This window comes from Dermacentor andersoni, chromosome 2 (assembly GCF_023375885.2).
Source record: "Dermacentor andersoni chromosome 2, qqDerAnde1_hic_scaffold, whole genome shotgun sequence".
Lineage (NCBI taxonomy): Eukaryota > Metazoa > Arthropoda > Arachnida > Ixodida > Ixodidae > Dermacentor > Dermacentor andersoni.
Window position 1 is genome coordinate 222,918,094 of NC_092815.1, and position 23,984 is coordinate 222,942,077.

A 23,984-nucleotide genomic window follows, 5' to 3' on the forward strand; every position below is an offset into this window, starting at 1 on the left:
CAACGACAGTACATTGCACAGAATTCAGTGGAGGCCTCAAAGCGATGCCACAGTAGCGTAGCTTTGGTTATGTGCTGCTGATGGCCACACTTGCAGATGCAGCATGACAGGTTTACGTTCCTCAATGCATGACTGAAATTTTGAAACTAGATAAACGTTTTGCATCTGCTTTGCATAGGTGTTGTAAAGTTGCAAACTCTTTTATTCAGTAAACATGTCCTCAACTGGGTTGTATGCAGCATCATGATTAATGCAACTATGTTTTATTTCTTCTGCAGGAGTCTATCTCACAAATAAGCTGCCTCTCACAGTTTCAGAAGAAAATGCTGGCCCAAGCAAACTGGCTTATGCAGTGCAGTGCAGCATTTTCCCCCACAAAGCTGCACCAGTGAGTGTACCTCTCTTCCTCATAATCCAACAACTGCTGCATGATGCCTGGATATCACATGACCCTCAAATATAGCCAAGTAAAATTTTTAAAAATTGTCTATGAGCAAATTTTCCCTGCACGTAATACAAGAGGTATATTCCGATAGCAAGAATGTAGAACACAGTCACGGACCGATTTTTCAGGTGCTAGAGTTTTCGGACCTGCGCGATTATTTGGACTTCACTGCGGCACTGCCATTTACTCTTTGAATCCATGTGTAATGACAACGAAAATGAAAAACGTCGCATTGTGTGCTGCTTGGTTCTTTCAGACATGATCCACACGTGCATTGCTGCAAACATGGAAGTCTTCAACAGAGTTGCCGTCACACCAGTTGCACCCAACTAAGCAGCAATGGTTAGCCCTAGCGGCCTGGGCACTACGGCTTACCAAAGGTGAGAAGTTAGTAAATGATGGTGCAATGGCTGACAACGAGCTATCATGGAAGCTTGGCATTAATATTGCCATAGTGGTAAGACCTCATCCAATTGATTTTGTAATTGATTCAAACAATTTGTTTAAATCAGTTACAAATCAACGTAACTACAATTTGTAATTACAATTCGAAAAGTATGAGTACATTATTTCAAACAACTGATTTTGTAAGCTCTTCTCTAGCTGGCTTCTGAAACTTCAGGAGGCAGCTTATGTGTGTCATTCTAGCATTGCTGCTGAAGAACAACACATGCGTGTCGCACTGAACGTGGTGTGCAGATGCTGTAGACAGCAGACAGAGACTGTCTGCCCAGTTTACCGAACAAAATAGCATGCAACTTAATAAATGCCTATGTAAAGCACTTGCAGCAAACTTGTTTTAAAATTCCAGTTGTGCATTCAGGAACACAAACATGTACTGTTCTGTCGGCAAATGATGTAGTATTGCTATGAGGCCACCACTAATGTTTATGCCGCGTACTGCCAAAGCACCACAACACTCATATTCTTTGACATTATTTGAAGAGAAGTATGCAGATACACGGCTAATTTTTTAAAGCTCCTTTTTTCTTCTCAGCCCCTTTCGTTTCTACAAAGAGCAGTCAAGACTATATGCAACAAAACAGATATAATAATAATAATATACATACACATGCATGGGTGCTTAAAACATATGGCCAAGGCTAGAGGGGCACCTTATTGATACAATGATGTTAAAAAAATATACAGACATAGCAATAAATTCACACAATAATAAGAAAAAAGATTGAACTGCACTAAATAGCAAAACTGCAAGTGGTAGGTTCTTCCAGAGTGCTATATGAGCAAGAACTGCATCAAATCAGCATTAAATACAGGGTAATATAGTTTCAGCATGACAGACTACTGTGCATGTGTTGTGCAATCATACTGCAGTAGAATCTCAATGATGCGTACTATTCTCTCAAGATGGAGGAAAGTATTCATTTCACATAAAAACGTAAATTGGGAAATTAAAGTAACAAAATGCAAGTACACCTGAAATTTTTTTTATTTGGGACAGAAAAAAATGTCTGGTGGCTTCTTGCGTTTTCATTTTTGCAAGTCTGCCAGAAGACATTGCTTTTTTGTTTTGTTTTTAACACGTAAAAACAGTTGCTGTTGTCGCTGCCTCTTCCGTGCCCATAGCACATCTAGAGGCATATTCTCGGATTATCACTTTTGGTGATACTATTTCTTTTGCGTGACATAGTGCTCAGCCAGCCAATCAGCTTTTGCTCAACCAGGCAATAAGTTTGTCATCTAAGCGTCTTTCACTTCAGAACAGCCACGCTGAAAGTGACTGTACTAGAATACGTACCTCGTCACGCTGCCTGACAATCGTGCTCAGCAATGATGCAGCGAGGCCTAGCACCTTCACGATGTCTGAGTGCTTCCTTTTCAAGTGTTCATCCACCTTTCTGAGAACTTTGAGCTTCTCTTTGCAGAAAAGGGCTTGCTATTTCCGAAAATACGTCTTTGCCGAGTCCAACTAGCCGTAATATCCGCACACATGTCGAAGCAGCTGAAGCAACAAGTTTGCTTCATCATCATCATCAGCCTGATTACGCCCACTGCAGGGCAAAGGCCTCTCCCATACTTCTCCAACTACCCCGGTCATGTACTAATTGTGGCCATGTTGACCCTCCAAACTTCCTAATCTCATCTGCCCACCTAACTTTCTGTCGCCCCCTGCTACGCTTCCCTTCCCTCGGAATCCAGTCCGTAACCCTTAATGACCATCGGTTATCTTCCCTCCTCATTACATGTCCTGCCCATGCCCATTTCTTTTTCTTGATTTCAACTAAGATGTCATTAACGCGCGTTTGTTCCCTCACCCAATCTGCTCTTTTCTTATCCCTTAACGTTACACCTATCATTTTTCTTTCCATAGCTCGTTGCGTCGTCCTCAATTTAAGTAGAACCCTTTTCGTAAGCCTCCAGGTTTCTGCCCCGTACGTGAGTACTGGTAAGACACAGCTGTTATACACTTTTCTCTTGAGGGATAATGGCAACCTGCTGTTCATGATCTGCGAATGCCTGCCAAACGCACCCCAGCCCATTCTTATTCTTCTGATTATTTCACTCTCATGATCTGGATCAGCAGTCACTACCTGTCCTAAGTAGATGTATTCTCTTACCACTTCCAGTGCCTCGCTACCTATCGTAAACTGCTGTTCCCTTCCGAGACTGTTAAACATTACTTTAGTTTTCTGCAGATTCATTTTTAGTCCCACCATTCTGCTCTGCCTCTCCAGATCAGTGAGCATGCATTGCAGTTGGTCCCCTGAGTTACTAAGCAAGGCAATATCATCAGCGAAGCGCAAGTTACTAAGGTATTCTCCATTTACTCTTATCCCCAATTCTTCCCAATCCAGGTCTCTGAATACCTCCTGTAAACACGCTGTGAATAGCATTGGAGAGATCGTATCTCCCTGCCTGACGCCTTTCTTTATTGGGATTTTGTTGCTTTCTTTATGGAGGAGTACAGTGGCTGTGGAGCCGCTATAGATATCTTTCAGTATTTTTACATACGGCTCGTCTACACCCTGATTCCGCAATGCCTCCATGACTGCTGAGGTTTCGACTGAATCAAACGCTTTCTCGTAATCAATGAAAGCTATATATAATGGTTGGTTATATTCCGCACATTTCTCTATCACCTGATTGATAGTGTGAATATGATCTATTGTTGAGTAGCCTTTACGGAATCCTGCCTGGTCCTTTGGTTGACGGAAGTCTAAGGTGTTCCGGATTCTATTTGCAATTACCTTAGTAAATACTTTGTAGGCAACGGACAGTAAGCTGATCGGTCTATAATTTTTCAAGTCTTTGGCGTCGCCTTTCTTATGGATTAGGATTATGTTAGCGTTCTTCCAAGATTCCGGTACGCTCGAGGTCTTGAGGCATTGCGTATAGAGGCTGGCCAGTTTTTCTAGAATAATCTGCCCACCATCCTTCAGCAAATCTGCTGTTACCTGATCCTCCCCAGCTGCCTTCCCCCTTTGCATAGCTCCCAAGGCTTTCTTTACTTCTTCCGGCGTTACTTCTGGGATATCGAATTCCTCTAGATTATTCTCTCTTCCATTATCATCGTGGGTGCCACTCGTACTGTATAAATCTCTATAGAACTCCTCAGCCACTTGAACTATCTCATCCATATTAGTAATGATATTGCCGGCTTTGTCTCTTAGCGCATACATCTGATTCTTGCCAATTCCTAGTTTCTTCTTCACTGCTTTTAGGCTTCCTCCGTTCCTGAGAGCTTGTTCAATTCTATCCATGTTATGCTTCCTTATGTCAGCTGTCTTACGCTTGTTGATTAACTTCGAAAGTTCTGCCAGTTCTATTCTAGCTGTAGGGTTAGAGGCTTTCATACATTGGCGTTTCTTGATCAGATCTTTCGTCTCCTGCGATAGCTTACTGGTATCCTGTCTAACGGAGTTACCACCGACTTCTATTGCACACTCCTTAATGATGCCCACAAGATTGTCGTTCATTGCTTCAACACTAAGATCCTCTTCGTGGCTTAAAGCCGAATACCTGTTCTGTAGCTTGATCTGGAATTCCTCTATTTTCCCTCTGAGCGCTAACTCATTGATCGGCTTCTTATGTAGCAGTTTCCTCCGTTCCCTCCTCAGGTCTAGGCTAATTCGAGTTCTTACCATCCTGTGGTCACTGCAGCGCACCTTACCGAGCACGTCCACATCTTGTATGATGCCAGGGTTAGCGCAGAGTATGAAATCTATTTCATTTCTAGTCTCGCCGTTCGGGCTCCTCCATGTCCACTTTCGGTTATTCCGCTTGCAGAAGAAGGTATTCATTATCCTCATATTATTCTGTTCTGCAAACTCTACTAATACCTCCCCCCTGCTATTCCTAGTGCCTATGCCATATTCCCCCACTGCCTTGTCTCCAGCATGCTTCTTGCCTACCTTGGCATTGAAATCGCCCATCAGTATAGTGTATTTTGTTTTCACTCTACCCATCGCCGATTCCACGTCTTCGTAGAAGCTTTCGACTTCCTGGTCATCATGACTGGATGTAGGGGCGTAGACCTGTACAGCCTTCATTTTGTACCTCTTATTAAGTTTCACAACAAGACATGCCACCCTCTCGTTAATGCTATAGAATTCCTGTATGTTACCAGCTATATTCTTATTAATCAGGAATCCGACTCCTAGTTCTCGTCTCTCCGCTAAGCCCCGGTAGCACAGGACGTGCCCGCTCCTTAACACTGTATATGCTTCTTTTGGCCTCCTAACTTCACTGAGCCCTATTATATCCCATTTACTGCCCTCTAATTCTTCCAATAGCACTGCTAGACTCGCCTCACTAGATAATGTTCTTGCGTTAAACGTTGCCAGGTTCATATTCCAATGGCGGCCTGTCCGGAGCCAGGGATTCTTAGCACCCTCTGCAGCGTCGCAGGTCTGACCGCCGCCGTGGTCAGTTGCTTCGCAGCTGCTGGGGACTGAGGGCCGGGGTTTGATTGTTGTGTTCATATAGGAGGTTGTGGCCAAGTACTGCACCAGGGTGACCAATCCTGCTCTGGTGAGGGAGTGTGTTACCGGTTCTGGTCACCGGCATCAGGCCACATTCCAGGCCTGTTTATGCAATTTTATCAACACGCGGATTTTTTTTTTTTTTTTAATCCGGTGGAAAATTGCGCGGCACCGGGATTCGAACCACGGACCTCTTGCACGCGAGGCGGGTGTTCTACCTCTACGCCACCGCTGCCACCTTTGCTTATGTCCAAGTTTGCTTATGTGCAAACCAACCACATAGGCACACCGCCACACCAGAACACTGGCCATGCTGCCAATGCCACCATAAAGACAGCTCATGAGGGGATGGGGGGGGCGGAGAGCATGCGTGTCTATGCACGCCCAGATTCACAATAGAAAAGCTCTTTTTTTTTTAGGGGGGCGAGGGACGCGTGGGGTGGAGTCAAGGTGGAGGGACGCAGTCGCCCTGGCAACAGCAATGCGATCGGCACACCAGTGCAACCGCTCTACCAGCCTGACAATAGTCAGTGCTTCATGCTAGCAGTAGCCGGCGCCTCATGCTTTGCCAAGCCAGTTTGAGCAAGTTGAGGCCTTCTCACCAGCTCCACAGGGGACCACACAGCGGCTCCGTTGTTTGCGTCATCTGCCACAATGCAAAAAGCGTTTTGCAACGTATGAAATTTAGTAGGTTGTAAGCTAATCAATTTGGGCCGGGATTTCTGGAAAACTTGTATTGCCCCGAAATTCCTGTGAGGCGTGACCGTATCACTGAGATTCTACTGGCAGTCAATTGTAGACAAGGATATTTTTCTTTGTGGAAAGTGACTTTTGGATGAGATGCAGATGTCTCAATTCTGCTGCTGTCGTGTTGTGAAGAACATCAATATACTCATGAGGCTCTAATTGTCTTGGGAGTTCCATGCTAACTGTCCTGACAGTTTCCTCTTCATTGCTGGCACAAGTAGGAAACCTGTTTCCTCAATAAAGATAACTTTTTAACTGTTTTCTTGCAACGATTAGACACTCAGATATAATTAGACACATTTTCTGATCCCACACAATCCTAATTAAGGAGCTCTTACAGCATCATGAAGCACCGCCTACACAAGCAACAAACCAACAGTAATAACAGAAGGGTCACGCACCTTTCGGTACCACTGGATAACTGAAGCCAATCACATACACGCCTTGCTCTGCGAAAACAATGCAGTCAGCACTACTGTTACTATCTGCATTAAACAGCTGGATTAACTATTTGTGTCACAGTGCAGACGAGTGCATACAATCAGTGGCATAGCAGGATTTTACCTTAGGACAGTACTGACAAAAAAATTTTGTTACCTGCTTTTTTCTATTTTAGGTAGTTGTCAACTTCATAATTGCAGTACAAAGGCCTTGGGAGCACCACAATTAATTAATTAGTACAGCACCTTTTAAAATATCCATTCAAAATGCGGGTCAAGCACAGCCCCTTTCATTATGTCACCTAATGCGAAGGTGATGGTCATGCGGTACAGTGCAGTCCACTTAAAACAACAACAAGAACAATATATCCGATCGTTTTAACCGATCATCGCTATATCTGGACTGCCGTAAAAAGAAAAAAAGAAAGCTGCCGCACATACCTCGATAGCTCTGACACCAAATCTGCCACTTACGATAAAAGATTGCTGTTGTAGAAAGCAGGCTGTGAAAAATGATACATTAATTTATACCTGTAAGCAGCGCGTCAAATGTTAGGCGCGCTTAACTAGAAATCTGCACTTGCTTTCACAGAAGTTTTAGGTTCACAACCACGGTGTGCATTGCGTCCAGCTGCTGTAATTTATAACCATGGCGGCTATAATTTAGCGTGCATGAAATCGGTAAGCGACTCTATCGTCAACAGTGCACTTTGCGTTGTCAAAAGCAGGCCACTGTGAATCTCGTCATCGCTGCTGCTGTCGTTGCCTCCGTCGCACCACGCTGCTGTCTGTGTCGCTACAACAATCGCACCGTCGGAGATTCTTCGCCGAACACGGCAGCACTATTTGCACTCAGAAACTCCTCCATCGAAGCACCGCCTATTTTATCGCCAGTGGCAACATGCTACCAGAGTTCGCTAATGTCAGCGGCTGCCACCGTGTTGGTTTCACGCATGGGGGGTTTCGCCCTGGCACACAAAGTCCATTGATCGGCATGATCACTGCTTCTAGCCTTCATGATCTTGGTGGCCTCGCAGTTTTCAGAATCGTCGATATCGTCAACTGCGCGAGCTCGTACTTTGAGTCTTGCGAAATCTGCAGCTTCGCTCCAAGCGACACAGCTTTGCGCTTTGTTGGCGCACCAACCGCTGCTTCCGAAGTGCATTTCCATGCTCACTGCGGTAGATTGTAGAAAGGGAGCGCAGGTCTTTGCGCCTTTTTCCTTTTTTTCTCTGGACGCTTACTGGCTACGCGGATGCGAACCAGCTGCTGCCATCTTGTGGGACGCTGCACCAATTTGCGATGCTCTCCGTGGCTTTCGCGAACAGTGCACTGGCGGGATGCGCTACGCAGAAGTGGCAGCAGATACGAACTGACGTAGGCTAACCTTTCGCCCCGTCTCGGTTAAGAGCAACTTAGCAATGCAAATTTCACGATTATTCTGCATGAAAAACGCTGCCCAAAAGGCAGAATTTCGATCGTTATATCCAATATGCAGTGAATAACATATCGTTATACAGTTATACAAGGTGTCCCGCATAACTTGAGCCAAGAATTTAAAGATGTAAGGCGCGTTGGAAGCGAATTGAACTGAATATATACTATTCGCAATAGCCTATAGTAACTCAGACAATTTTTTGTTTTTCACATAACTCACTAATTAAGTTTAATTACCCGACGTTTAAATTATTGGCTGGGTACTCAAAGTATGATACGCAAATTTGTAGAGCCCCTTCAGAAACCACAGATCAAGTTGTTTCCTTTACGATACATCTCACATACTTCTTTTTTTCCGGGCTGCAAGGAAAGCCCACAATATATGAAAAAAAAACATGCGATGGAGCGCTTGCACAGTGGTATCGTGCTGCTCTCAAGCGTGCATTCGGTGAACAAGGTCAGCTCCCGTTGGATGACGGCGAAAATGCATGCTGCTGGCCGAGTGCTGCCGATGAGATAAAGAACGCCCTGCTGCTTCCTCATCACCCGTCACGGTGCAACCGACCTTGTTCAGTGAATGTTCATGCTTGAAAAAGCACAATACCACTACGCAAATGTTCCATCACGTGGTTTTTTTTTCATATTTTGCTGGCTTTCTTTGCAACCCGGCAAAAAGGACTACGTGAGACGTATCATAAAGAAAACAACTCGATCAGTGGTTTCTGAAGGTGCTCTACAAATCTGTGTATCATACTTGGGGTCCTCAGCCAATAAATAAAAAGTTGGGTAATTTAACCTAATTAGTGAGCTATGGGCAAAACAAAAAATTGTCTGTGTTACTATAGGCTATTGCGAATAGTATGCATTCAGTTCAATTCGCTTCCGATGCACCTTTCATTTTTAAATTCTTGGCTCAAATTATGTGGGACACCCTGTGTACGGGTTTCTTTCTGAAGCCCTAATGCACAAATTGATACTCTGAGGTCAAATTGATACTCTGAAGTCGACTCATCTTTATGACCGATATATTGTAATATGTGGTACCGTTATAAGTGGACTACAGTGTATCACAAACAACCCAGTCATCCTACTGCAATGGATGAAGGCCATGCAATGACTGTGTTGCCAAAAGCTGCTAAATTGGCTCTTTAATTGTGCGCTTCTCTTGAAAATGCAGGGAGACTCGCTCTCCCATCTTGTCCTGTCGAGCGCTGAGTGGACTCGGCTTTCGGCAGCAAAGCCAAAGTGTGTGCATATAACGGTAGTGGTGTTCGGAAGACCGCCACAATATGTTTCGATGACGTAATGAGTTTCCTTCTTCATGCCTGAAGCTACGCTGCGCTTGGCATGCATTTTGAACTGGCCGCGATTAACAGGTAAAACAAATAATTATTTGTTTCACTCTGAGAATTGAGGCTTTAGAGCATAATTACTGGGTCAAGTGTATATAATAAAGCAGTAAAAGCGAACCAAAAATGCTGTCAGTTCTCTTTCAAGAGAAAACTACAGCTTGTGGCAAACTTCTATTTAACTTCAAATATGTACGTGTGAAGTGCAGAAATGCTCTCATTACAAAATTGCTCAGCCTTCAAGGTTGTATGTATTGCAGTCGTGTGGATACTACACGACTTTATAATGAACGCATCTATAATGAAGTGCTTGGGGCCTCTGCAATCATTCATTATACGGATCACTCCGTTGTAGAGGTGTTCAACCATATATGAATTAATGCGAGTCCCGTGGGCATATGTGGTTGCACGCTTGTGCTCCAGGCCATGCATTCCTCAAAGACAGTGGGGCTCACTACCACCATTCCTGATCTGTTTGGTGAGAGTGAATTCGACTCACTGACACTTTTGGCCATTCTGTTAGGGTTTTTAGAAACATGTGCTCTATCCTTGAAGCCGTGAAGTACACAGGAAAGAGCAGCTGAATACCTTTCTGTACACAGGCGTGCAGCATTATCAACTTGCTTGACTGTCCCGGAGCAAGCTGCACTTCCTTGCCAATCATAAAGGTGTAGAAAAAGCACGTTTCTTGCTATTGCTGTGGTCTCAATCATCAAAATGATCAACACACTGGGGCATCCAGAAAGCAAGTTGCAACAAACTTTAAATGAAGTATGAACATCAGAAAAGAAAGGCAGTATTTCTATTGTAGCTAGATCACAAAATGATGCATAGACTATTATTCCAGCTGTGAACTAACCCTTTTAAGAATTTGTACCATGTATCACAAAATAAAATTTAATTTGGCAGTAAGCGATTGTTGTCGTTGGTGTCCCTTGTCCTGCTTCGCACTGTACCAGTCAGAACAGCGAGTTTTGTAAGCCAGTGTCATGTTTATCTGCTGCCACTGGCTGAAACCAGGATATCATCTCTATCAGCCAGCATCACTGACCAAATGTTACCCACCCATAACTGTGATCATCTCGTGCAGTAGGAAGAGGCTGATATTCAGAAACACGGAAAGAAGTTCCCAAGTTCTGAAGCGTCAAATGTATTCTATTGTTTTCTGCACACTTTCCATTAGCTCTGCCTTAACAAGCACGGTCTTCATTGCGCACATTTCATTGGCCCTGCTGTGAAATGCCTGCACCATTGTCTGGCTGTGTCATGAGTCACTGCGTCTGGTCCACTTACTTCGCTTCACTTTATTTCCTTCAAAGCACCATTGCAGGGGTATTACGCAAGGAGTAGATAATAAAATAAATATTAGAAACAAGTGTTCATTTTGAAATATGGGTAGCAATAGCTTTGGCAAAGGCAGATGGGCTTGTGACGGCTGTGAATTGCAAGTGGAAGACCGTGTCCAGACCTGTTCCTGTTAAGTAAACTTGAGTATGTATCTTCTATGTAGAACCCACATCAAACTTATACCATAAATGCACTCTAGTCAGTACAGAATCGTGTTACTAGATTTATTCACTCTTCATATTCATTCAATATCAGCATTTCTTTGTTGAAAGGAGAATCTGGCTTGACGATGCTTTCTTTCCGTCGACAGGTTGCCACCCTCTCACTCTTCCGTTTATTTTTTTATGAGTCCCTTAATCACCCACCATAAATCGTACATATCTCATTGCACCGGTCATCCGCTTCAAGTTGCAAGTGCACGTGCTCGGACCGCCACTTTTCAAACATCAGTTTGTATTCGAGCAGCAAGTTTAGGTTGCGACCAGTGTGAGTGTGCTTCCTAAACACCTTGAATAACAGCTTTGGCCTTTCTCGCTGCACAAGGGTGTCCAAGAACGGCAGTTGGCCTTCAGATTCTACTTCAACGGTGAACTTGATTGCTGTTTGCATATTGTTTAGGTGAGCCGTGAAAAGGTCAAGGTTTTTTCTTTGCAAAATACTGAAACAGTCGTCAACCTTGACCTTTTCACAGCTCACCTAAACAGTATGCAAGCAGCAATCAAGTTCACCGTTGAAGTGATATTGGAAGGCTAACTGCCATTCTTGGACACCCTTGCGCAGCGAGAAAGGCCAAACCTGTTATTCAAGGTGTTTAGGAAGCACACTCACACTGGTCGCTACCTAAACTACACATAGGTGCACCCTGCTTCGCAAAAGAGGTCTGTTGTCGGCTCTCTTCTTCGTCGGGCGAAAAAACATGTGCATAACAGCGGAAGACCACATGGCGGACAATGCACTTGTGTGGCGGGAATTGACGGCTTGTGGATACCCCGAGTACTTCATTGATTCAGTAGGGTGCCAGCTGGCTCGCACAGTACCCTTCCAAAAGACAGACTCCCGATTCCGTACGTCCCTGACATAAGCGAGACTCTTGCACGTGTCCTGCAGCCATATGACGTACATGCTGCACACGTGCCCTCCCGAAAACTTAGACATGAGCTCGTGCATGCGAAAGACCCTTTGGAAAAGGACAAGTTCCCAGGTGCGGTGTATGTCGTTCTGCGTGCGGACTGTTGGTATGTCTACATCGGTGAAACCGGCAACTTCAAAACAAGACTTAAACAGCACAGGAATGACATCTAGAACCGACACGTAGCATCGAATGCCTTGGCCGAACACTGCGCAACTACATCACATACGATTAACTGGGAGAAGTCTCGCGTGGTTGCCAAGGAACGAAATCATTCTTCGCATCTTTATCTTGAGTCCCTAATCATCCAAACCACGGCACACACTCTTAATCGCAACGAAGGCAATCTGCCACCCATGTATGCCAGGTGCCTTAGTCATGTTTTGAGACACACATAAAAAGGGGCGCCAGCTCTGCCAATTCTTTCATTGTGAACAAGGCTCCCGTGGGGGAGCCGAAATGTAAATAACTATTTTAAACCATTTTGGTCGGTGTCCAGACTTCTTCCTTTTAAATATGCATCATCTTGACCAGATGGGCCTCCGTCATACTCTCGACTTCATACTCAAGTTAGGTCTTACAAATGATTTGTAGGCCAAAGCTCTTACATGCTGCAGAGTCTGACGTAAATGTTGCTTAAGAAATCACAATGAGTTATTACAGCTGAAATGATGTTAGTAGTGTGCAAGCACCAGGACAGACCACAAGACAGTTATACTGAGATATTTGAATGACGGAACTGATTCTATTAGAACATTAGCAATTGAATAGGTAGATGAGAAATTTACGGCAGCGAGACAGGGACACAAGTTGTGCCATTGCACCATTCTTGTACTTTGTTAAGGTCATTCTGGATGGATGTGTGGTCAAATGTATTCGTAACTTTGTGGTAGATAACACAATCATCTGCAAGCATGTGAGACACAATAGATTGGTAGATCGTTAATACAAATTAAAGAAATAATCGGTCCTAGGACAGACCCCTGTCAGATGCCGGATGTTATGGGCAGTCTGTTAGAATAATAGTAATTAACGAACAGAAATTGAGAATGGTTGGTCAAGAATGCTGCCATCTACTTTATTATGTCAAGGTGTAAGTTTAATTAAGACAATTTTAGAAGCAAGTGCATATGAGTAACTGTGTCAAATGCTTTTGCAAGATACAGGAACATGGCGTTAGTCTGAAGGCATCAGTTTGAAGTTGTGATGTGTGGTGCGCGACGTGGTGCGGTGACCGGGACGGTCAAGAGCAGGCGGCGGCGGCGTTCTGGCCGGGCAGCTGGCATAGAACTCGGGCCGGTAGCCCGACTGTTCTCGTCGTACCCACGAGCACAGAAGCTCACCGGCCTTGAGGAGCTGGCGGCATGCTCGGGTAGACGGGCGACGCACAGGAACAGGTTGGCAGGAGGCCCCGGTCGGGTGAAGTCCTGGTAGCTCAAGTCCGCAACCCGACGGCCCATCTTCAACGCCCGCTCCGGTGGTTGACCTCCTCCTGGTGTCGCTAGTCTACCCGAGCGTGCCGCCAGCTCCTCAAGGCCAGTGAGCTTCTGTGCTCGTGGGTACGATGAGAACAGTCGAGCTACAGGCCCGAGTTCTACGCCAGCTGCCCGGCCAGAACGCCGCCCCCGTCTGTCGTGCCGCCTGCTGCCCGAGGCCGGCGTTCGAGCTTCTGTGCCCGTGGGCAGGACCAGAGCAGTCGGGCTACGGGCCCGAGCTCTACACCCAGCTGCCCAGCCAGAACGCCGCCGCCGTCTGCTCGTGCCACTAAGCCGCCTGCTTTACTTCTCCGAGACAGAGCTGGCCAGCTCCGGTCGCCCGGTCGACCAACTTACACCACGACCTTTGGTGAGACCGGCGCCACTCTTTTCGTCAGCTTGTCGCTGCGTCGCCGCGTCGAGACTGTTGTGTGTCCCTGCCGTCGTGGCAAGCCCGGACTCGCGCACTAGTTAGCTCCATACTAGCCCCAAGTGTGTTTCTTTCTGCGATGATGTCTATTTGAGTGTTTCTTTTATGTTTTCTATTTTCTTCTATTTCTTTTAAGCCTTTTTTTTGTTCAATTAAATGTTTGTGTGTGTGGTAGAAAAGAACGGCTTTGTCCTCAATTGGGTTCTCGGAGGCTCCGCCTAAGAGAACCGTCAGAACCTTTTGAGTGCACGAACCTTTGCCCCCATATTAGGGTCATCACAAATTTTCAGCACGGAATCCGCCTCGGCGCGCGCACTCCTTGTCGTCTGCTCTTGACCGTCCCGATCACCGCACGACATCGCGCACCACACATCACAGAAGTCTCACTAGTACTGTCGTAGAATATCTGCCTACATCAGCTGCACGCAGAACTTGGTGATGTCACAAACTTCACATTCAAAGTGAGAATGCAGCCTTCTCCCATTTAGCACCATGCAAAGGAAACTGCTCCAGAGGTGCTGTGCTAAAACCAATTTTCGCACCTCCTGTTTGAACAACCAGCACCACCCAAATTTTCCAAAAAACTGAAGTGGTTTCTAGCAAGGCAACATTTTGTCAGTGATGCTCTGGTTCAGGTAGTGGTACTATCCTGCTTTCAGCCACAGTTGTTGGATTAGGATTAACATACAAAATACTGGTTTGGTCAAACAATGGCTTACACAGGCTAAATGAACATTGTGCACAGTGCATTGCCAAATGCATTTAGGGTCTTCCCCTCAAGCTGGCCAGGTGTTTCCTTCGCCTTACATTTATGCATTAGTTGGTTAGTCCGATGTGCTACCAGCCTACTAAGTTCGCTGCCAGGGTGGCTCGCAAGCCACTAGTCAGTTCACAGCTGCGGCCCACTGTCTCGCCTCAGTTGGGTAACAGTGCAGTTCCAACGGTCACAGACACAAAACAACGTCTGAGCAACTTTAAGAGGAGGCCTACAGACATTGGAACGACCAACGTGTCCGTTATGGCAATTGTGACAGCCCTCGAGGCAAGTAGGACAGTTACAGATGCCTAAGTGCGCCCGGCTGTTTTGAACTCAGAACTGTAGTTCCATGTGTTTGAGTAATTCTTTAAAGTGTGCCACCTTAACATGTACCGAAGTGTTGTATGCATAAGTCGTTGACTGCCATGTCATTTATTAAAGTGATACTAGGTCCAACATTTCATCCTAATTGTTCCACATTTGAAAAAGTAGCTTATGCATTACTCTATTTAATATAAACACTTCTTTGCTTATTTATGTACCTCCTTTAAAGTTAAATGAAACTTACCTACTGGATGCTCAGTGTATGTCAAATAAAGCAGCTGTCTTGCTTAGATTTTGGGTCATTTTCCTGGTAAATGTACAAGGCCTTATTGACACAGCCCCTTTCTGTACTTTTACGGGAGATACATGCCCAAGAAGGGAAGGAACAATGTTCAAGCAGGCAACGAAACCACCCATGATCACATGTTTTGCTACAATGTTGACCACTTAGCTCTTCAGTCCTGTCGAGAATAAATTTTGACCAGTTTTAAGCTTGTCAGGTAGATGACTTTTTGCTTAAGCCTTCACTTACCATTAAAAAATATATATATGCTAGAATCAGTGTAAAAATTTACATTCACAAATCAGACAGTTTACACCTACTTCTGCAGTGATTTTAAGGGGCTGAGGAAATTGTAGATGGTTAGTTTTATATTAGGTGCGATTATCACTCAATGTAAGCAGAGCACTACTTGCATTGCCACAAAGCAGACAAAAATAAAAGGCAAACTCATTTTTTTTTTTATTCTGGCACCATCGCTTAGCACCTCTTTTGAGGCATAATCAAAATCGCATCATGCACGCATGAAGGAATTTTCCATCCAAACTCACCCAGCATGCCATCAGCGAAATCAGCAGCCACACGTGCATCTCCAAGCATCACAGGGCAGATGGGGTGGTCGTCACCCTAACAAGAACAAAAGAAGCACAAAAGCTGGTGCTGCCCTGGTTAAGGCAGGCAGTGACTGTGATGGAATCAGTGATCATGGGAGCTGTTAATCAATAACAAACTGGCATAAAACCTCCTTCTCTTTCATGTCCAGAATACATTATTGTGCTAAGAGGCAAAAACACGATGACAGCAGCAAGAGGGAAAACTTCTATGGTTTCCCCACAGCCATTGCCAACCAGGTGCTTTCATTACCCATTTTCCTTATACAGTAAACTTTTGTTAACCTTATTCTGATTAACACGACTTTTCGGTAAATTTGATCCCTGTAAAAGATTCTGACCAGCATCCACACATTTTTTATAGACGCAAAGTTCTGTTACTTCGATCTCAAAATTAACTTTCACCAGATAATGCGAACTTTTCTGGTCAGCTTCGCCGCAATACAGCCGTGTTGTGAAATGAAGAACATGCAATTTATAGCAATGAAGCATACAAAGAATGGAAAGGGGCCCCTGTCATGGTACATAATACGCGTTCATTAATTATACAGGCACACACGCGCTATCTCCGGTCATAATGAGAACATACTGGCAGCCATTCAGAGCTGTTCCTGATGTTGCTGTGGTGGTTTCAGCCCTCGATCATTTCACCCGCCACACAGGTCTTGTACATGAGACTGTTAACAGGTCCTAGTACGTGTGCGCACGCGCCGTGCACCAAGAAGTGGAGAAAAACTATCCGCGTTTTGGAAAAGCTAGCGGAAAGGAAGGTGGTAAGACGAAAAAAAAACTGAAAGTCAAAGGCTTTCTGAACTCTGAAGGCCTGCCTGAAGGCCTGCCAGTGAGACTCTGAAGGCCTGCCAGTGAGCTTATTAGGCGTCTGAGTGTTCTGACTGTGACCGGAGATGGCACATGTGCACGGGTAAGTTAAAGGGACACTAAAGCGAAACAATAAATCAGTTTAGACTAATGGAGCATTGTTTGAGAACCCTGCAGGCAGTCATTTAAAAGAAATAGTTTGATTATTAGATGAGAAAATGAAGGTCCAAGTATCAGTATTTGAATTTCGCGCCAAAACCCCAGCGCCGGTACGTCAGTGTGACGTCAGCGATTCCAAAGTATGTTATCGCATTTGGGCCGTGTTGGCTGAATAAAGGTTCCCGAAACTTGCCATGTTTAATATTTGGTTCCTTTAAAACACAATGTGGTCGATCTGTACCGCTATATATACTTAGTAGGCCCTAGAAGATGCCATCAAAATCCAAGACGTCATAGCCCCCAGTTGCGGGAACTCAAGTAGGCGTCGCCACCCGTATTTCGTTTTTGCGCTTTTTCTGGCTTACCAAACGTCTTATCGTTGTAAGAGTGGTGTTTTTGGTGTTGTAGAACGGTAATTTACTGATGCAGAAGAAATTATTTTTCACTTTAGTGTCCCTTTAAGGAACACGTGCTGTGTTTCGCAACAGTGACACCCTTTACTGCATGGTATGCTTCACCGCATAACACGACTGCATTGCGGCGAAGCTAGCATTAAAAGCAAATACTGTTACGTTAACGTGTCCTGGCGTTTTTTTTTTTTCTTGTTTCATTCGACTCGCCACATAATTCGAACAGCTGGTCGAACTGGACGAACACCATGAAGCCTGAGCTAGTCCTTGTGCTTCAAGAAGTTTGTTGCCACTACTGCAAGTGTCACATTTGATAACTGTCTATGTGCATTTCTGTATGTAGAGATTACACCAAACATGACTCTAGGTAGGGCAAAGTATGGCTTATTACATCAAGAATAAAAAAACTTACAATAAAATAAAAGCCTAACAGATGGATGTGGCCAGACCTTAAGGAAGGAGTCAAATGAGTCCCAAAACATTGGGTTTAATAAATCCTAGATTTTGTTTTATGTTATTAAATCCACAATTAGACGCCTTTGTTTAGCAACCACTTTTTCACTCTGCTCCTTTGCAGGCCATCACAAAATGTTCTCAAAAGCTGTGAAAAAACTAGACTTTAGATAGTACTTTAATTGATGAATAATGATGATTGCAGGCGAGCAAAAACGTTTTAACAAAGAAGCCTCACGGGAAGGATACCAGTGTATTTGCTATCTGTCTTGTTTGTTCCAGTAACACCTTAGCCACTGGAACATAAGGTACACCATACCACATAAGCCCCCTTTCAGCTTTACAAGCGTGTGCCTTTGCTTGGGGCAAGAAAAAAAGATGCTCACAGAGATCTGGAAGCCAGCAGCAGTCATGCGTGAACGGAAGCGCTGTGTCAGTCCAGCCACCTTCTGTGCCAGCTCAGGACTGGCCATCAGGATGTCCAACACCTTTGAGGCACATGCCACCACGGGTGGGGGCAGGGAGTTGGAGAAGAGGTAGGGCCGTGAGCGCTGCCGCAGAAGGTCCACCAGTTCCCGACGACATGTGGTGTAGCCCCCTGGTGACAAGAAATGCCCACCATTGGAGCAGGGCAGGGATTACACAACATTTAGGCTCTCACAAGGCCATGAGACCTTTTGGCAAAATGTGGCGCCACCAAAAATGCAAGTTGCTATGCCTTCTTTAGCCGGCTGTCCCAATTGCCACGTGACAATTTCACAGTTTCGCAACAATGGGACAATCAAGTGACAGAAAGCCAGGTCCTGATGCCATGTCGAGTTGTACAAGAACATCAGCATATGGTCATCATGTCATCACATCTATTGCAGAAAATAAGTCCGCACAGTTTCATATGATCCCGGAACACTACGAACAACTCGCATGGCTGCATACAGTCATGTGCACAAGTCACCACATCTGCAATACCAAGTATAGAACAGGCCATCATAAGATGTGGCTTGCCTTTCATGTCAGTGAGGAAACATGAAGATATATCAGCGCACATGCATTCACACCAAGCAGCGATTTCAGCTTTTAATGCAATTAGCATTCTTTGGGAACTTCACACGTTTTCCAGTAAGATGTCCGTTTCTAACCTCTTTCACACCAACTGGGTGGGGCCACTGGGTGTGCCCGAACACACAATTTGTAAATGGACAAATTGGGTCACTGGGTAGGTGCGACTAGGTATGTATACAAAATAGACAACTTGGACCACAGTTATGTGACACAAGAAATGTTAACATTCTTGGTCAATCCTCCAGTATGAGTACGTGGCACTGGGTAGGTGCCACTGGGTATGTAAGCAAAATAGACAACTTGGACCACATGTATGTGACACAAGGCATGGTAACATTTTAGGCCAATCCTTCAGAATGGATACATGTCACTGGGTAGGTGCCACTGGGTATGTATGCAAAATAGACAACTTGGACCACATGTGACACAAGGCATGTTAACATTCTAGGCCAATCTTTCAGAATGGATACATGTCACTGGGTAGGTGCAACTAGGTACGCATACAAAATAGACAACTTGGACCACAGGTATGCGACACAAGGCCTGTTAAGATTCTTGGCCAATCCTGCAGAATGGGTACATGCCACTGGGTAGGGGCCACTGGGTATGCATACAAAATAGACATGGACCACAGCTATGTGGCACAAGGCATGTTAACATTCTTGGTCAATCCTCCAGAATGGGCAGATGCTACTGGGTAGGTGCCACTGAGTATGTCTACAATATAGACAACTTGGACCACAGGTATGTGACACAAGGCATGTTAACATTCTTGGCCAATCCTCAAGAATGGGTGCGTGCCACTGGGTATGTATGCAAAATAGACAACTTAGGTCACAGGTATGTGATGCAAGGCATGTTAACATTCTTAGCCAATCTTCCAGAATGGATACATGCCACTGGGTAGGTGCCACTGGCTATGTATACAAAACAGACAACATGGACCACAGGTATGTGACACAAGGAATGTTAAGATTCTTGGCCATTGATCGATTGAATGAAAACTTCATTCCACCGAGCTGGGGTGCCCACCTCTTAATCTACACTTAAGTAGGGGGGCAGGACGAAGCAGTCCCCGCGCGTTGAGGACGGTGAGTCTTCACGGCCTCAACGGCCAGGCGGATTGCTCGACGTTGGTCATTTTCAGCCTCGCTCTGGAGCAAGGCCTCCCAGGCTTTTCTACTGTCAATGTTTTCCTTGGCCCCTGGGGAGCCAGCACACTCCCATATTGTATGGTCTAGCATACCTTTTTGCTTACAAATTTTGCAGAGGGCATCGTTATAGTGCCTCATCTGTGTTAAGTAGATCCAATGTGGTGATGTATAATTGTTTCCCTGGAGTCGTCGCCAAATCCGAGCGTCCTCCAGAGAGAGAGACCGATGCGAAGGCAGAAAGATTCTTCTTTTGGCTTTGTCAATTTCCCTGTACGTGATCATGCTATCTTTTATCCCTGGAACTGGCTGCTCTAGAGTTGCCCGTGGTAGAGTGCTCGGGCGAGTTCGTGAGCGACTTCGTTGCCTGGGACTTCTTAATGGGCCGGTACCCAAATAAAGTTATGTCCCTCCTGGGAGGGTTTTTGAGTAGAATGTGGAGGGCTTCTTCCGAGATTCTCCCTTTGTTAAAATTTCGGATAGCTAATTTGTTATCGCATAAAATTACTCCCGCTTTTGTACCCGCACAAGCAAGCGCTACTGCAACCTCCTCAACTGTACAGGCGTCCCTCGTGCACGTGGAGCACGCTATCTTAATGCACCCGTCCCCATCAACCACCGTCGATACCGCAGCCCAGTCTCTGCCACAAGCGGCGTCCACGTACGCTACGTTATGCGCCGGTGTGTTTTTAAGTTTATTTGCTAGAGCCTTAGCCCTGTGAGCTCTCCTCTCTTTGTTGTAGATAGGATGCATATTTTTAGGTAGGGGGGCGATTCGGAAGCGTTTACACACATCCAACGGAATGTCTTTCTTGTCAGTCGGGGCACCCCTGTCACATTGGATTCCTACCCATTCCATGATTTTTCTCCCTGTTTTAGACTGGACTAATCTTTCCAACTGAGACACTCGTACTGCCTCAGTGAGTTCAACTAGCGCGTGGTGAACCCCCATTTTGAGGAGGAGGTCTGTCGAGGTCGATTCTGGGAGCCCTAGGGCACTCTTAATGCTCTTCCTAATGATCGCATCTATTTTCTCCTTTTCCTGTGACTCGGCGTGGCATTCATGCACTCCTACTCATTCCCCATTGGAATGGCCGACAGCCCTGCTTGTGACACCTGCGGCTGCGATGAGAGGATTGAGCACCTCCTTTGTGACTGTCCCCGTTACAAAGTGCCAAGAAAAGTGCTCGTGACCACTCTTTGAAAAACTGGACAATCGCCCCTTTACAGAGGAAAAAGCTCTAGGACATTGGTCCAGACGGGCTTCGGCACTCAAGGCCTTAAGGGCTTTGCTTAAGTTTTTAAGGACATGCAAATTGTGCGACCGCCTTTGAATGTTGTAGCGCGTAGTTTCGCGTTACTGTTTGAATTTTCTGGTTTCCTTTTTTTTTCCTCTTCTTCTTTCTCCTTTTATTCCCTTTACCCCTTTCCCCAGCACAGGGTAGCCAGCCGGTAATTACACTGGCTAACCTCCCTGTTTTTCCTCTCGTTTGTCTCCTCCTCCTTTTCTTCTCGTTTAAACACAAGATACAAGCACAAGATACAAACACAAGATGCCACTGAGTATGTATACAAAATAGACAATTTGGACCACAGGTATGTGACACAAGGAATGTTAGCATTCTTGGCCACTTCTCCAGAATGGGTACATGCCACTGGGTATGTATACAAAATAGATGACTTGGACCACAGGTATGTGACACAAGGCATGTTAACATTCTTGGCCAATCCTCCAGAATGGATACATGTCACTGGGTAGGTGCAACTAGGTATGCATACAAAATAGACAACTTGGACCACAGGCATGTGACACAAGGCCTGTTAAGATTCTTGGCCAATCCTGCAGAATGGGTACATGCCACTGGGTAGGGGGCCACTAGGTATGCATACAAGATAGACAACTTGGACCACATGTATGTGATACAAGGCATGTTAACATACGTGGTCAATCTTCCAGAATGGATATATGCCACTGGATAAGTGCCACTGGGTATTTATACAAAATAGACAACTTGGATCACAGGTATGTGACACAAGAGATGTTAACATTCTTGGCCAATCCTCCAGAATGGGCACATGCCACTGGGTATGTATACAAAATAGACAACTTCGACCACACGTATGGGACACAAGGCATGTTAACATTCTTGGCCAATCCTCTGGAATGGGTACATGCCACTGTGTAGGTGCCCAGATAGACAAGTAGGGCAAGAGGCAAAGAATTCGGCAATGGAAAATTGAAGAAGTCAGCTAGAAAAATCCGGCATCAAAAGCAGCTGCACGTGGAGCAAAAAGTGAAGAGAATTGGACCAAAGTGTGCATTGAGCAAGGAGCATTGAACTACACAGAAGTAAAGATGCCAGCAATAGAAAATTGAAGTCGGACTTCATTGAAGTGAAGAATTTTGGTAGTGAGGTGTGTTGCTACATCGCTTCAATGCTGATCACATTGACGTCAACAGTCATAGTGAGGAGGGTTCTGCCAGAGGTTTGGCGAAATCAGCACCAATGGCTCAGAAACAAAGTGCTCTAGTGTGTTTAATGTGAACTAGTGGGCTCATCAGCTCGGCATAAGTTTTTGCCATCTGAACCAAATGGGCAGCACAGTCAGTGCTTTTGTAGAAGAGAAACTATTACCATACCACGACTGTGAACTGAATGGGCAGCACAGTCAGTACCTTCATAAAAGAGAAACTATTACCATACTGTGATTCACACAGAATTGGGACATCTAAGTCCTTAGTACAGTACCAATATTAGAGCTGCATACCAATATATGAAAAAGAAAATTGTGCAAGATATTGTGAAGGCAGAAGAGACTGCCAAACTATAAGGCACAGGCAGCAACATCCAGCGTTGCTTGTGCTTTTCGCCATGAGGAGCTTCATTTCCAAGTTTCAGCAGCCTAATCCTCATTTTGACATGTACCAGTGGCTGCAATGGGACACCTTGCTCAAATGTATCCCCTTCACCCTTCTCTTGCTGCCATGCCATGCTCTGAAACATTCTGCCTGACATGTCATGCCACCAAGAGATACAGAGCCCTGATAAGTCAGCACGTTTGCGATACCCACAGCAAGTAAAAAAGAGCACAAGCCTCTTACCTGCAGCACCTCCTAGTGCCTTGCCCAGGGTGGAGTTGATGATGTCCACACGGCCAGAGATACCAAAGTACTCCTCGGTGCCCCTACAATAAATGTGGTCCATATCATGGTAAAGGAAAGCTTGCCAGTCAGACGGTGTGCAATAAGGTTAAAGAAAAATTATATTAACAAGCAGGAACATACTACCTGCTTGGTTTCTGTGTTCTCTGTCAGTAAGCTTCCTTTATTTATAACGTTCCTGACTTGAGACATGGTTACCTAGCACTAAAAAAATATCAGCAGGGCCCACCTCTAGATGACTGCCGACGGCAATGTGTAAGCATTGAACCAATATATCGACACAGCGTATTGCCACTACTGAAATGAGTTATGTATGAGGCGTCTACTGCAACGAAACTCCCCATCTAGTGCTGCCACCGACAGGCCTGAGGTGGCATTTGAAATGCATGCCATGCAGCTGCACGCAAATGCTGAGAAACGCATCAGGTGGCAACCGGGCTCCTCTCTCGCACTTCTGGACTCGCGGCGCCGTCTAATGACACTGCCAGGAAGTCTGCACATGATCTCCAAAACGTGAAGCATGTCGAATTGGAACCTGCAAATGCTGAGAACTGTTCCCTTGTTTGGCACACACTAAGTGGCACATACACAATGGCCCAACTTGGTGAAAGGTTCATTGAAGAGCGGCACATACCCAGTGCATTCATGGCACAGCTCACTATAGCACTGGTGTGAATGACGTTCATTGAAAGCGCCCCATACCCAGTGCATTTGTGGCACAGCCTGATAATGTGCCAGACTGCCGTCCTTGAGGAACCCTCGTGATGTGGGCTCAATTCCACTCAGCATCTGAGAAATTTAAGAGATCTTTTTTCATCATTGTAGAGCAGTGCATTCCCAGTCTCGCATACCTAGTTATACAAGTTGGCGTCAAAGAGTTTCATTGAAGAGCGGCACATACATATTGGCACATACCCACGATGATGATGATTTATTGGCACCCCTTTGAAGAGAGGTAGTGACAAATAGTTACCTAGCCTGCTTGAGTTCATCAGGTATGCTACACATGCTTTTCATTTTAGCATTTCTGTATGCGTCTCCTTAATTTATTTCTTT

At 45.3% G+C, this 23,984-nt stretch overlaps 1 protein-coding gene and 1 long non-coding RNA gene across 4 annotated transcripts in view; one reads left to right on the forward strand and one right to left on the reverse strand.

Annotated features, from left to right (window-relative positions):
* The window catches only part of LOC129387061 (uncharacterized), a 145,800-nt gene extending 144,310 nt beyond the window's left edge, over positions 1 to 1,490 (forward strand). Inside the window, exons 2-3 of the long non-coding RNA XR_008614374.2 lie at positions 279 to 388; positions 702 to 1,490. This is a non-coding gene — a long non-coding RNA (uncharacterized lncRNA). The remainder of the gene's footprint in view (positions 1 to 278; positions 389 to 701) is intronic.
* The window catches only part of Gcat (Glycine C-acetyltransferase), a 175,055-nt gene that overhangs the window by 3,268 nt on the left and 147,803 nt on the right, over positions 1 to 23,984 (reverse strand). For 2 of the 3 annotated variants that reach the window (XM_050186605.3, XM_055075761.2), the window contains exons 7-10: positions 22,869 to 22,951; positions 17,942 to 18,153; positions 15,655 to 15,730; positions 6,537 to 6,584 (exon numbers count right to left, since the gene is read on the reverse strand). In XM_050186605.3, the coding sequence (XP_050042562.2) occupies positions 6,537 to 6,584; positions 15,655 to 15,730; positions 17,942 to 18,153; positions 22,869 to 22,951 (419 nt within the window). The remainder of the gene's footprint in view (positions 1 to 6,536; positions 6,585 to 15,654; positions 15,731 to 17,941; positions 18,154 to 22,868; positions 22,952 to 23,984) is intronic. The other variant, XM_055075762.2, reaches the window with a different exon arrangement.